The 15322-nt window shown below is 37.5% G+C and overlaps 1 protein-coding gene across 1 annotated transcript; it reads left to right on the forward strand.

Moving 5' to 3' along the window:
- Positions 1-1609: 1609 nt before the first annotated feature.
- On the forward strand, positions 1610-13390 carry LOC103987071 (apoptosis inhibitor 5-like protein API5). The gene is made up of 16 exons (XM_009405262.3): positions 1610-1927; positions 2049-2213; positions 5717-5816; positions 5907-5972; positions 7147-7229; positions 7304-7378; positions 7502-7651; positions 9451-9516; positions 9603-9668; positions 10137-10247; positions 10525-10611; positions 10690-10796; positions 12446-12560; positions 12645-12710; positions 12788-12888; positions 12981-13390. The coding sequence occupies exons 1-16, from the start codon at positions 1838-1840 to the stop codon at positions 13177-13179; spliced, it is 1647 nt and encodes a 548-aa protein (XP_009403537.2). The 5' UTR covers positions 1610-1837; the 3' UTR covers positions 13180-13390.
- The last annotated feature ends 1932 nt before the right edge of the window (positions 13391-15322 follow it).

Below are 15322 nucleotides of genomic sequence, written 5' to 3' on the forward strand. Positions count from 1 at the left end.
TAACTTCAGGTAGGTGTATCATTCTTGTATTGAGCCCCTTAATATGGTCAGGAAGATACGGCATATCAGGATATCCGAAGTATCATATAATGACATTTGAGTATAAAAAGCTATAATGTATTCCATCAAATCGACACTATCATCTGCCTCTAGCGACAAGAGGCAAAAGTTTGCTATGATTGATTCCTCTTGAATTTTCTAGATGAACAATGATCGACCGGAGATGAGATCAACCAATGCCTGCCCCCTTTAACCGTTTGAGCTCTCGTCACATCTTCTCCAAATGTCGATCTATCTATCCCAAATAGATTTGTAGGGAATCCTCAATCAAGTATGCTGATTAGGCCTTCGAGTCAAACAAGGCAAAGTGGTGATGTGGTCCACTGAATACCACAGTTGGGGATCAAAGTACATTCTCGGCTTGCAGTTTAACAGGTCTCAGGTGCTCCCAGGATTTCGACACCACGTTGGGTAAGGAAACCTCGATGGGTGCCGTGGCGGTTGAGTTGAGGATCATGACTAAGTTAGTAGCACCACCTGTTGGATTAATTAAGGCAAAAGTAAAGTGATGGGTTGTATCATGCCTATTAGCATGTGCGATTGTTGAGTGAGGTTTAAGAATATCTTGATATGGATTAGTTGGTTGTTAAGGGTCATCCCTGGGGGTGAGACATCTAGGTCGTTGACGTTGTAGTTAGCTCGATGTGGTTTGGATCAGTATGTTCATGGTTTGCCCAAGGTGCCTCCAAGGTAAAAACACTAAACTCTTGAGGTGCCACCTGATTAATGTCGGGAGGGGTTTCCCAACTTGGTCCTTCCAATATCCAAATTAGTAATATGAGATAGAAAAGTATAAACATGAGTGGCCAAAGTGATCTCTTTCAATTATGTTTAAGATGAGGTTTTATATTTGATCATAAAGAGGTAGAACATTATATGAAATATTATGTAAATAGATAATCCTTAATCTTCTCTAACAACCTCCCATTGGCTTTTTATTCATGTGCGCAATAAGGCAAATAAAGCTTATTACCCCGGACCTTTCTCCACGTGGGTAGGTGAAGTTTGGACATCGCATAAACGCCACATGATTGATCAACAATATTCTATCATTACTCAAATAACAAAAGTTTTAATATTATCTTTTTTTTTCATTTTGTTTCTTTTGATTTCACATACATTGAAAAATAATATTTCTACAACTTTCTACTCCAAGTCATTGTAAGTCATTAGAGCGCATAAATTTATACAATTAGACATGATGTATAAACGTTCCCCCATTTTTTATATCCCCCGAACTACCTGTCTTCTAATTGGAGGTGGAAACAAGACTGCAAGCGGGACCCATCCGAGCACCCCCAATCGATTATAAAGCAGGTAGATCGATTCGGTTAAAAACTAAAGCGAATAAAATAGAAACTGATTTTAATCTATTTTCTTAATTTTATTTGGAATATTTATATTACGTGTAATTTAATTATGACTTACTGTTGTCGTCGTTGTAAAGTATTTTTATTTTTCTAAAACATCTCCAAATCGTATGAAATACAAAAACATTTCTCGTATTTAGCCTAATCCGAACCCGCTTCCGCTCGGGTCACCTCCTTATCCGACTCGGTTTACTCACCGCCACCCTGTCAAGCGGCTTAAAACCATCATCGCTTGCTTGGGTCGGAGCGCAAACTCCGCCGCCGCCTGTCTCTAAACCCCAGAAGAACGAGTGAACCCCTTTCTTCCGGCCACCCCCCCGCAGCTCCTCATCCTCCTCCGCCTCCGAGATCCAATATACCACCCATCCACGCCGAAGAAAGAATCGCCTCTCTCCTCTCCGGGCGCCATGGCCTCCGATTCCGCTGCCGATGCCGCCGAGGTCGAGAAGCTGTACGAGTTCGGCGAGCGGCTGAACGAGGCGAAGGACAAGTCTAAGGTGCCTGCCCTTCCTCTCCATCTTTTCCTCTGCCCTTCGATCAGGAGTCCTCTACTTTAGGGTTTGCGTGGGAGTGGCTTTGATTGTGTTATTTTCTTTTCTGCACCTTGGGTCTTTGCAGCATGTGAGTGACTACGAGGGGATCATAGCGGCGGTGAAGGGGCAGAGCGTGAAGGCGAAGCAGCTGGCGGCCCAGCTCATCCCGCGGTTCTTCAAGTCCTTCCCCACCCTCGCTAGCAAGGCCATGACGGCGCAGTTCGATTTGGTCGAGGAAGATGAGCTCGGGGTCAGTTTCCATTGTAATATTTTTCCCTTTTTATTTCACTTCATTAGCAAAAGTAAGATTCTCTGTGAGGTTTCTCCATTTAAGCACAAAGCAAAAGTAAGCCATTGATAAAACTAGCTGGCAAACATATATCTTGGTTTTACTAGTTGCCGCAAAGAAAGTGACACATCTTTAAGGTAACAGAAACCACATTGCATGAAAGTTTTGGTTAAACCTATTGTATGCCTGCTGCATGCTATGGCAATAAAATTTTGGGACATTGGAGCAAATACTGGGTGGTTCTTGGAAGTGGCACTTTGACAAAATGATGCCCTTTTCCTGCCATTGATTTCTAGTTTGCAATATAATGTCTGGTAGTTAAGAGTTAATTTTTGTTCCAAAGAAACCAAATTTATGGAATCAGATCTTTGTGTGTCATTTATAAAGAAAACGGTACCAAGCAACACCTTATGTTAATTTGGCCATGAACTAACTACAATTCACGTGTTTCTGCCTCCAATCTTAAAGTTTGGCTTCTCTACAATCTCCAGGTATACCATGTTTTTGTAGTTGCCTTGATCTATGATCACCTTACAAGTTTTCACTTAATATGCTGTATTTTTCTTGAAGACATTACTTGCTTTTACCTTCTAATTTCAAGTTTGAGAGTTTGGATTAATATAAAAATGTTCCTCTTCATCTTCATGGTCCTCTATTTCTATTTTATAGTGTTGTTTTTATACCGCTGTTAGCTTTAGAACTTCCTCTGTCGGCATAATATGCCTGTTGGGTCAACCCTATTCATCTATGTTCTATCTCTATCAGAGAATATTGCTTTTCTCCATCTACCAGCTTTACAATCTTTATTTATAGTTTTTATTAAAGTCCTTTTAGGAGAGATAGAGGAAGATTTAAAAAAACTTTAATAGAAACTATAAGTAAAAGTTTAAATACTCTAAACTTAATTAAATATATGATTTTTTTATATCTTAATGACAGCAAAAGATCCATGTAACCGATCCAAAATAGTTGGGACTTATAGTCTATGACTTTGTTGTTATTATACTAGCTTTGCAACCTCCTCTATAGGCACAAGTTGCCTGTTGTGGCAATTTTGTATAATGAGTTTGACTATCAAAAAACTCCTACAATAGAAAACTTGCTTTCTCTGATTTCTTGGTTTGGAGATTCTTATTTTGCATTATCGGCAGCTTAGACGGGGGCTTTCCATGATTGTCCAATTTGTAGGTGCAGCTTGCTAGCTCTTCTGAATGATCAAATTCCCTGTTTTAGTAACTTTCCTTGAATCTCAAGCCTTATACTAGCTTTATACCCGATTGTCATGATCTCTTCTGGTTATAGATGTTTACGTTAAATTTAAATTATAAACTCCCTACTAATGATTAACACTTTCTAATTTCTCTACCTCAGATTAGCTTCATACCTTGTTATCATGACCTTGTCTGATTCATAAAGTTTTGCTCTCAAAATATAGATCATTAGACTCCTTACTTGCTACCTACACTTTTTTAAATGATTGAATTTGATCAGCAGGATTGTTTATTGTCCATATGTGGGAGCAAATTCTTCAAAGGGTGTTTATTGTCCATATGTGAGGATAAATTGTCAAGGAGCTTTTTACCTTTTCCGTTATGACAATCTTATCTGGGTCCCTGACCATTGCATGTGAAGCACTGATCAACCTTTTTTTGACTTATTGCCTCTTTCAACCGTCTGAGAGGTTTCTAAGGCAAGAGTGATTTTATGCATGTGAACAAGTCAATGGGAACAGATGTGTCCATCTTCCAACCGAATTTGACCACTTCTAGGTTGACATTTTTTCAGCTAGTGACAATTTTCATGAACCACCCATTTGATTTTATCATGCAGTCCATGAATTTAAAAATTGTTTCTCTACTATTACATTACTGCAAGGAGCACCAAGTCCTTGAATTGGCTGCTTGCAAGTGGGATTTCAGAAAGTTAGGATTCACTAAACAGAAAACCAAGATTTTCTAATGCATTAGTTTGTGGGACAACAAATTTTTTTTTTTTTTGCGTGTGATTTTAACTCAGCTATATGGGTTCCAATTGTTGGAGACTAAGGAGCCCTGTCTCTTGCTTTCTTTGGCTGATTATACACATATTATTGCTTTATGGTTTGTGGGTCTATTGTTGTTGAAGAGAGATCCACAAACCTATTTTTAATATTAGTTAGAGGTTTCGTTGGTGAATTACAAATATAATACTCTCAATGCATCCAGATTCTTTTAAAAGGCTGAAACTTCACTTAAATCCATTTCTCAACAATCTTGGTTGTCCACCATCTTGGAAACAAATCCGGATCATTTAAACAGTATATATAGACCATGGATGTTGCCTAATGCTGCCCTATACTATGGTGTTAGGGATGATACAGGTGTAACTACAATGCAGGTATCTGGTTTGGCATTAAGACAGAATTCCCAGGCATGTGTTTGTTTTGTGGCTTGCCATCAAAGGTGACTCTTGATCCCAGACAACCTAGTTAGGAGAGGCATTTTTGTCCATCTCTCTGTATCTTCTGCCAGAATGGTTTTGTGAATATAAATCATATTATTCTTCAACTTTCAAGAAACAAACATGATTTGATAAAAGCTGGTTTAGTAGGATTAATCCAACTGGATAGATCATTGAACAGGAGATTAAATAGTTTCAAACTCATAGCAAGTCATGTCATCGGGTTTGATTTCACCAATGCTTTCTTGCTGCTTCTGTCTAGTTTTTGTGGATGAAATGCAACTGTAGGTTTTTTCAAGATACATAATTTATTGATTCTATCATTGTTATAAGGAGTATAGAGGTATGGGAGATGAAATATTTTTGACCCCTGGTGCTACCAAGGACTTGCTACAAATACTAGATTTCATGTTTCTGTGCTGTTTGTTTTGGTGGTGGTATTATTGTACTTTGAGATTTCATAGATTTCATGGAGTTCTCTTTTGTTTTATCTTTATGATATTAAGAGAATCCATTTTGTACTGGGAGCTATGTGGAGGTTGTTATTAGTTGGTTTTTCTGTCTCGGCCTATCGACAAAGACTAATTTATATGTTTGTATCTCACTTTTGATAAGTGAATAAAGTTTCTCACCCTTAGACCCCCTATTGCACAAAAGAGCAACTTGTATTCGGAAAATAAAAGGAGATTTGATGACTTAGATCAACTAGTGATGTTTCCCTTGATAGAACTCAATGGCAGAGGAAGTGCCAATCCATGTAGCTGACTCCAAAATAGATGGGACCCTAAAGCTTGTTGTAGTAGCATCCTCATTTTTTGACATAGAGAGAAACCCTTTCCTTCGATTATATTTTGCGATGATCGATCATGATGAAACTTACACTTGTGCATATCTTGCTACTAGTTGTTGGCTGTAACATTTACATTTCCGTATTCCTGTTGTTTCTCATTCAATTTCACGGTGAAGATGATTTTTTCCTGCATTTTCTACAGTAAATGCTTACTTTTGTCTTTATATGCCAACAGATCAGAGTACAAGCTATTCGTGGCCTTCCTCTTCTCTGCAAAGATACACCAGAATATGTATCTAAAATTGTTGATGTTCTTGGACAACTCTTAACATATGGTACATATTAATATTTGAAAACCGGAGTATGGTTTTAAATGTTTAAGCATTATTCTTCTCTTCATTCTAATCGCTCACTATATTTCTTAGAGGAAAATGTGGAGCGTGATGCGGTGCATAAAGCCCTAATGTCTCTTCTAAGACAGGATATAAAAGGTAATCTAAAATGATCAATATTCGTGGCAATCCCCATACGAAGCTGATCTCTTCTTTCTATGTGTGTTTAACAGCTTTGTGGTAACATGTAGTTCAGTAGCACATAACTCAATGCTACTCTTTTTGTTAATACTTGTTTACTTTTTTTTGGTAATGGTGGTTATCTTTGCAATACCCTAGATGGATTCATTCGTCTTCAGATGTTTAACATACTATGCATTTGACATCTTCTTATATAGTTAGCTTTTTCCTCTTTTTTTTATCGGAATTTAACTCAAAATTGTTTCGGCATGCAGATTTATGCTCTGCAAGTCGGTGCAGACTGGTAGATGGTTGGAAAAATGTTCACTTAGGTCTCTTGAACTTACTGATAAACCAAGCAACACGAAACTTGACATTTAAAAAGAAAAAGAACAATGAATTTTGGTATTAAGAAACTTGAAAAAAAACTTTTTAAGTTTTCAAAATAAGAACTGGAAATTAATAATTGTTGTTTGGAATCTTTTCCGAAACTAGATGGTTTTTGTAACTCATAATCGCAAAGTGTTTGGTCTCCTCTCTTGAATTGCACTTATAGACACCAGTAGGCCGTGTTTGACCCGAGGCTTAAGCACTAGTACGATACCAGTTTCGATGATTGGTAAGACCAGCATGGTAATAGTATACCTGGTGGTATATTTATCTTTATCATTTGATATTTCTACAAGTAAACTGCTTTTGTTAAATAGACCTGGTGGTATATTTATCTTTGTCATTTAATATCTCTATGAGTAAACCGCTTTTGTTAAGTTAATTTTTTTGGTTTGTGTGTGATAGGAATGCAGCCAATGGTAGCTAAAAGGAGGTCATTCATGTTCTTGTTTTTATGAAAAATTAGGAACTGTTGTAGAAAGTTGTACTTGTTTGCCGTTGGCAGCTGCACAGATATACCTATTTGATACTGTAGGTTGTCAAGTAGCGCTTGCCCGATTTTGCACAAGCATCTTGCGGCACTGATTTAGTTAGAGGAAATGCATTTTACTTTACTAGTTATTTATTTATTTATTTCCTGAAAGTAATGAACTTGTCATCTATGTACTTTAACAAAAATAGGGCTTCTTGAGAAGGAATTTTTGTGTGGTTGGTCCTTTAATGTTATGCTTCATGTGCCTGATTGATGGTTCTGGTTTTTCAGCTTCTTTGACAGCTTTGTTTAAGCATGTTGAGATAGGAATGGAGAATGTTCGTGAAAAGGTCATTTGTTTTCTTAAGGATAAGGTAATCTTGCATTAATCTTCTTATTTTTCTATTGAAGATTTTTTTTACTCTGAATCTAAAAGGTGCCTTATCAGGTGTTTCCTCTCAAAGCTGAACTATTAAAGCCACAAGAGGAAATGGAAAGACATGTAACCGACTTGGTGAAAAAGGTAGGTATTTTATCTTATTTTGTTGGATAGTATTTGATTTTTCTTTGGCCTAGAAGTTATGGTATATTTTGGATGTCTGGTAGGCAATTTGTCATTTCATGATTTTTTGTATTTGGTATCCAGAGTTTACAAGATGTGACTGGGGCTGAATTCAAGTTATTCATGGACTTCCTAAGGAGTTTTAGCATATTTGGTGATGGTGTACCTCCAGAACGTATTCAGGAACTAATTGAAATTGTAGAAGGACAGGCTGACCTGGATGCACAATTTAATGTGAGTAAAACTATAGGCATCAAGGGTGTGCATGTGATGTAACTCAAATATTTTCCTTCTTGATGCACAGTAGAACAAGTTATACAAATTTTCCCTTCTGAAATAGTAGGATACGTGTACCTCCATTTCAGTGGAGGCTTATGAAGACAAATTCTTGCTGTAATGCATTTCATATCTTTTTGTTGTAGTAACATCTTGTCAGGTTGCCTATCATGTATTGTAGTTCACCAAACTCCTTATTCCTTTTATGATTTTGCATATGAAGTAGCACTTAAATACTTGGTATGTGTTCGTAACTTAAAATTTGAATAGTTCCATGCCTTCAGCTATATAAATATCTCTTGTCACTCCTTATTCTTTATGCATTCTTAATTTAAAACTTTATTATCTACTTTTGCTCCATGTCATGTACTGCCCTGTGATGCATATGACTACATGCCTGGCCTGAATGAAAAATATGTTATTAATAAAAAAGGTAGATTAATGACCATGGCACTTTACTCCATTTCACCTTTAAGTTCATCGCATATTTACCTCAGAAATTTATTTGGAAAATATTCAAATTTACATTTTTCTTTGTTGTGCATATGGCACAAACAAGCCCCATACAGGCTAGTCATTCATCACCTAGGAGAGGAGGGAACAGGCTCAATGCGCCACAATTGGATTTGAATCACAAGCCCTTGAAAGAGACCCAAATGTATCAACCGTCCAAACTTGTGAACATTGGCTAATGTTTGATTCTTCTACTGTATTACATATGTCCTTATAAAACATTTTACGCAGAAATGTTACCAAAGAAGATATGAGATTTCAACAGGTCAACTTATTAAACCACTATGTTCTTCATGTCCAAATATGTAGATGAAAAACTCAGTTGTCAATCCTCTCAAAAGCATAGTTTAAAATTTCACACTATATAGACAATACAATACTAGTCCAATAATGTACTGGTAGCCTGTGAACCAGCCATACTCAACATATCATTTATCAGGCATTTTCTTATCAAAGTACCATGAACTACTGCATTGTGTTTTTTAAATGGTCCACATGCATTAATTCTGGTATGGGGATAAATGCTGGCATTTAAGGTGTTATTCACAAACAGCCTAATTCTGCGCAGTTGGAGCCACTAGGATCAATTTGCATATAGGTGCTTTGTCCTATCATTATATGTTTGGCTCCAAGAGTTGTGCAAAAAGTGTTTTTGTCTTCTGCATATTAGGCTGATGTTTTTAAGTGATAAATTATCTGTGAAGCATTACCATAATTCAAAGCCAGATTCGAGGACCATTGCCATTTCATCATTTATGGCAATCTTTAGCTTCATGTGCCTGATTTTGTTGACATATCTATTGACTCAAAAGGAAACTAGATTATCAAACTGTTTAAAGTTTGTCTCCTTTGAGGTGTTGAAACATTAAGTGGCAAAAAATAAAAAAATTCCCTTTGTTTCTTGAGTCTGAGTCTTTTTGGTTCAGGGTTTTTCATCTTTGGTTACCATGCACATTAAACTCTGGATTCATATTTTATTTTTACTGAACATTTAGAAATTATTTAGTATCGCTTATGTGAAAAGTTACAGTGATATTACTAGTCTGAAATTTTTTCCATTTGATTTAATTTGAGTTTTTTTTCTTGGAAGAAAAAAAAGCATCTGACATTTTCTTGTGTTTCAGATTTATTGGCTAGTCTTTCAAGCATTGTTGTTTAATTTTCCTTTAGAAATCCATAATTTTGCTAAATCCAGCATTGAATTTTCAGACTTCACTGGCCAATGTTTTTTTCTACTGCTTCAGGTTGAAGACATTGATCATATAGATAGGTTGATTTCATGCATGTGCATGGCTCTTCCATTTTTTGCTGTAAGTGACAGGGTTATGCTTAAGTTTTTGTCATTTTATGGCAACTAAAAGATTTCACCAGATATGAAGATATTTTATTGTATCAGAGAGGTGCTTCAAGCAGCAAGTTTCTCAACTACATCAACAAACACATATTGCCTGTATTTGATAAGGTACCTTTTTTATTTTGCTGACTGTGATGATTCCTTTGTGGTTATCTTTTAGATCATGGTAGCTGGATATTCTCCCTATTTTTTTAACCTTAATGGATGTTGTTGAGTAAAGAATATTACAATTTTCTCCTTTAAAATGTTTTATAACTTCCATCTGTGTAGGTAGTTTCATGCTGGAGCTCTTGGACACTAAAACAAAATATTTAATTGCTTTCTTGCATGCTTAGTTTATTAGAGTTAATTGTTCAGCATACTCTGCATGGATGTGTTGTATGATTGCATATGCATGTGATTTTATCTTGAGTTAAGCACATCATTTTGCGTGTATCATATGGCTGTTGATATTTGTTTATAGTTTTTAGGGTTACTTTTACCTACTTGGTGTGTTTTGGAGTTGACCATCCATACCTATGCTGTATAATGTTACATTGCCCTTCTGATGGTGCACTGATCCTCCGGTCTTCTCAGCTACCTGAAGAGAGGAAGTTAGATTTGCTCAAGAATCTTGCTGGAAGTTCACCTTATGCAGCTGCCCAGGAATCACGTCAGCTTCTTCCATCTATTGTTACACTTTTAAAGGTACAAAATTTTGCACCAGTAGTTCCAAGAAAGCACAAAGGACTAGTTTTATTTCTCTTTTAAAGGAATAATAGTTCCTACACTGCTTTGCAAATATTTTGTTATACTTGCATCGCTACCCCCTGCATGCTATTTTCTTGCTAAACATTGGATCTTGTTTCTATATGGATGACTGTTATGTTGTCATTCATCTGTTATTAGCTTGTTTTTTCACATCTTCAGCGACTACCTTCTCATGAATTTTTGGTCTTTGGTCTTTTGTTTTTGTTGTTTGCAGAAGTACATGTCACGGAGAAGGACAGAGGAGCCTAAATATAATTATCTTGAATGCTCACTGTACTCATTTCACCATTTAGCACATAAGGTTATTAGACAGGCTTCTGCTGTTACCGTTTTTGACTTGGCTTGCAGATTCTTGCATTTTCTGATATGTGTTATGCAGACTCCAAATTCTACAAATAGCCTTTGTGGGTACAAGATTGTGACTGGCCAACCATCAGACAGGCTTGGAGAGGATTTTTCGGAGAATTATAAAGATTTCACTGAGAGGTGAGTTATACCATTAGGTACCTTCTTTTTGAAAAAGGGAAATCATTTCATTTAGTTGGATAATTAGGTAGATAAGTTCTAATAGCCTGAGTCCATAATGTTTGCTGGTTCTGCGGTATGATCATGGCCACAAAATGTCATCTGTATGATTTATGCCCTAGTCGGCCAACCAGTCGGTACCATGTTTGATTCCTTGCAGTCGTATGTATCCTATGCATTTCAAAAGCTTCCAAATTACAAAAGGTGATGTCAAAAATATTTCTAAGCCTCAATTGAACTTTATGGTTGTTAATGAGAGTCAGACTTGAACTGAGTCTGCCTCTCTACCTGGATATCTGATTTCCTCTTATCTTGCCCTGATTTAGCTTTCCTCTGAAGTCCATGCCTCTGCTTACAGAACAGAAATGAATCTCCTATTTACCATCCCTGCAAAACAAGGCTTTTTGTTAGTTTATCTGATTAGGCCCTCCCCTCCAATTTCATCCTGCTTGGTAATGATCCATTGGAGTTTCAGGTCAAACGAGCACGGGTCACAAGGGAACTACTTGAAAGCCTCACTATGGACTTTTTCTCTCCCTTCAGTAAGTGGCTTACTGTCAGTAGTCAGTTAGCATGGAAAGACATATACCTCATTGAACCAGATTCAGGAGAATTGGGCCTGATTTATAGATTTTCATATAGTCCATATAATGACAGCTATAAGGGTGACTGCACATTGTTTCTGTCCATGACTAGATTATCTCCTTTTAGAATCCAGCCGTTGTATTTAGACATCAGATAGATCAAGAGAGATTTGAAGATAATTGTGTAAATGATCCCAGATCCTTTGAATTAGGCATCTCAAGAAGATATTATCACAAGCTTTGAGTGTCATTCTGTACCTGGCACAACGGTTATCACGAGGGATTTGGTGTTTGTCCCTTAAAATTCATAAGTGGACAATTTACCTTAGGCAGGCTTCCAAATAAGAGTCTAATTTATAGAGAGAGATTATAGTGTCCCTCAAGAAACAGTAGGTGTTGTGAGACGAGGGAATCCCATGAACATCAGGCATCCAGGTCCAGACATCATCACAAGGGGGGCTTTGATTATGTTGGTTACGGTCATACAACTTCACATATAATATTGCTTAAAGACTGCAGTATTAAAGTTTTTTTTATAAATAAATTGCTGATTGTTGCTTCTTCCCTTCCTAGTTCCTGAATATCAGATACGAGATATATGTTTTTCTCCATAGATTCTCTCATGGGTAATTATCTGAAGATGATTGACCTTTATCGCCTTTCTCTCTGCTTCTTCCAAAAGTTTGAACTCTCCATTGACAGTAAGAGTTGAGATGTCATTAATCTTAATTGTTCTCGCAGATCCTGACTGGAAGGAAATTGTTCCTGTTGGTGGCAAGAAATGTTTGGTTTATTATGCATTTCCAAAAGAACTCATATCCCTAATACTAGAGCAGCAGTGTGGTTTATGCATTTTTAAGAGACTGCAAGTAGCATGATTTTAAGTCCTAAATTACTAAACTTTCAGCTTATACTTATTGGAAGGCTATGTATTTTGATATTGTCATGCAGAATAGGATCTCTATTTCTTCTGTTGTTTATGGTAAAGGTATACATGCTAATGACAACATTGGCTTGGTGGGGCAGACTGAGCTCTACAGAGGAAGTTGTGAGGAATGCCATGAAGAAATTAACCCAAGGGATGGCTGATCACAACAAAGCAATGGCTGCTGCAAAGACTGAAGAGGCTAAGTCTAAGATTGTGAGTTCCCCCCTTTCTGCTAACTTTGATCGATTTTAACGGAGTATTTGGTTTGACCTTGGGGCGACAATTCATACTATGCAGAAAGCAGAGCAGCAGAAAACTACAACAGCATTGCGCATCTGCAACAATATACTGGCAATGACTCAGGTTAGTCTATGGTTCTTCCTCGTGAGAGGGACATTATTTGACTTAACATAACTTGATGCTCCCATACTCTTTATCAGCCATTACATGCGAAAGCACCTTCATTTATCGGAGATGGCAAAATCAACCTATCCTGGAAGGAACCAGTGAAACAATCACTAGCTTCAACAGCTGCTGCAGGGTGTGTCAAAGGCATCCCTTCGTTGTACTGCTGTTCTTGTTTTTCCTGCCCCCTTTTCTTCCTAAAGACTGTCTTGGGCACTTGACATACAGGGGTAAGAGAAACACAGCTTCTCTCAACGGGTCGAGCGCAAGCACTGCAGTCAACAAGAAGGCTCGAGGCGAGGGAATCATGCAAAACCAGCTTGTTAACAGAGCATTAGATGGTTTATCTCAGGGTGGTAGGAGAAGCGGAAGGGCCGGAAGGGGTTGGGGAGGACGAGGACGAGGAAGAGGAAGGGGTTTCCGTTAAGTTCAAATGGATCACCCACTAGTGACAGTACTTGACACAACCATGGCTTTTCTCGAGATCAGGCACTTGCATGGCTGTAGCAGAATGTTTAATGTGGCACGGAAGGCACTTCTCTGTAACAACAGTTAGCATATTCCACTGTGTAACCTAACATTTGTTTATTTATTGGCAGCTATAATTATTAACGCCCGTGCGAGTGGGATTTTGTTTATCGATTCATGCGAGTGTTGTAACCTACGAGAAACCCCAGTTTTTGGCTGTTTGCTTCGAGTTGTATTCTCGTAGCTTTTCATCAACAACTACCCCTTCTACTGGTTTCAAGTAATGTAGCTTTTGAATGATTTGTTTCTGTTTCTGTTTCTGCCATGTTATGTCATTATCCTTGTATATGAATGCAGTGTCATATCACAAACCTAACTTCCAACTGTATTAGTTAATCAGACTAAAATGTTGCATCACCATCGTCTAAGATTCCGTATCTGGTCATTGTGCGTTCATTTCCCAAGGCTCATAGCTGCAACAGGTAGAGAGATTTGACTATGTTATTTGGGGGCTAATTATTGATTATTTGCTCTAGTTAATTAATTTTAGTATTTTGATTGTTATATTTTAAGAAGTTATACCGATATCCTACGAAAATAAAATATTTAAGTTTATTTATCATAATATTATCGGATTTATCAATGGAAACACGAAAACAAAGGATAAAAAGATAATTTTAATATTTTGATTGATAGTGACAAACGATGGCATCGTTGGGGTTGCGAGTGATTGTTGTGGATGAAGAGAGCGGTGGTGAGAGGTGAGGGCTGCTCGACGCATACGACAATGTACTCAGTGTCGAATTCCAAGATTGATACGTTTCTACTGTCATCAGATATGTCCTTCGGGAGCTTGATAACCGCTCATCTTCTAGAGCTTCTTTTCGGTGAGATAGTCACCATCTTCGCTATAGACACTTCGATGACCACCACCATTTGTGTCAATGTCAATGCAGTCATCGAGCGACGAAAAGACCGCTCAATATCTGCATTAATACTGATGCAGATGAAGAGCAATGAAAGAATCGTTTAGCAACTTCATCAGTTCTAAAGGTGTTAGGATAAAAAGACCTATATATTTCACTTTTGTAACTATAACCATAGAAATATTAATATATTTTTTAAAATATAATGATCCATATATAATTAACCTGGACATAGCTACGCCAACTAGTTTATCGTTCTTTTGGCACATGATAGGTTGTAACATAAGGCCTCGATTGACGGCAAAAACGGCGTGGATTACTTTCATGATAAAGACCTGAGGATGGCCATAAAAAGATGGGGGAGGTGCCAACCTCATGCAAGCAAAGCAGGCTCGGCGCCTCTTACAACAACAAGGAAAGAGGAATTGGTAGATCAGCATGCTTTTCGTTCTTGATGGTACTAATTCACGGACGATCGAGTGAATAGATCGATGAGGAACAAAAGAAACCCAGGTCTGAACGTCGGTCGTGGTAAAAAAATCATGTTCGATAGATTTTACCTCAATTTCAAAATCGATGATTTTGATTTTTTTTAAATTTTAAAATTAGATCATCGAGGTAGATCGTCTCTTTTGCTCGAAAAGAACCAATAAAAAGAGGTGTAATAGCAATGAAGACGATCGATCATGATAATTATAAAGGTAGTGGACCAAAAATAATGGACGAAAAATGAGAGGATTATGGGTAAGGACGACGATGGCGAGAATTATAGGTAAGGACGACGATGGCATGGATCACCTTCATCAATGGTAGAAGAGAGTAGAGGGCCCTATGTGTAAAGGTTTCCATCGATGCAATGTAGAGAGAGAAAAAAATTTATTATAATTTTTTTTGCAATATAGATGTTTTGCAAGAATTTTTAATATATATATATATATATATATATATATATATATATATATAGAGAGAGAGAGAGAGAGAGAGAGAGAGAGAGAGAGGCGGGTGGGGAGGTTTTGCGACGAAACGGGGAGAAAGCGATATGAATGGGGCAGATAGGCGCGTGGGAATTGCGGCATGCTGACCTCCCTTCTGATGGGACCAGACGCCACTATTTCTCCTTAGCTGCGTGGCTTTGACGGGGCGAAGAGGGTGTTAAACAGGAAGGATCCGATGACC

This window comes from Musa acuminata, chromosome BXJ2-6 (genome assembly GCF_036884655.1).
Source record: "Musa acuminata AAA Group cultivar baxijiao chromosome BXJ2-6, Cavendish_Baxijiao_AAA, whole genome shotgun sequence".
Lineage (NCBI taxonomy): Eukaryota > Viridiplantae > Streptophyta > Magnoliopsida > Zingiberales > Musaceae > Musa > Musa acuminata.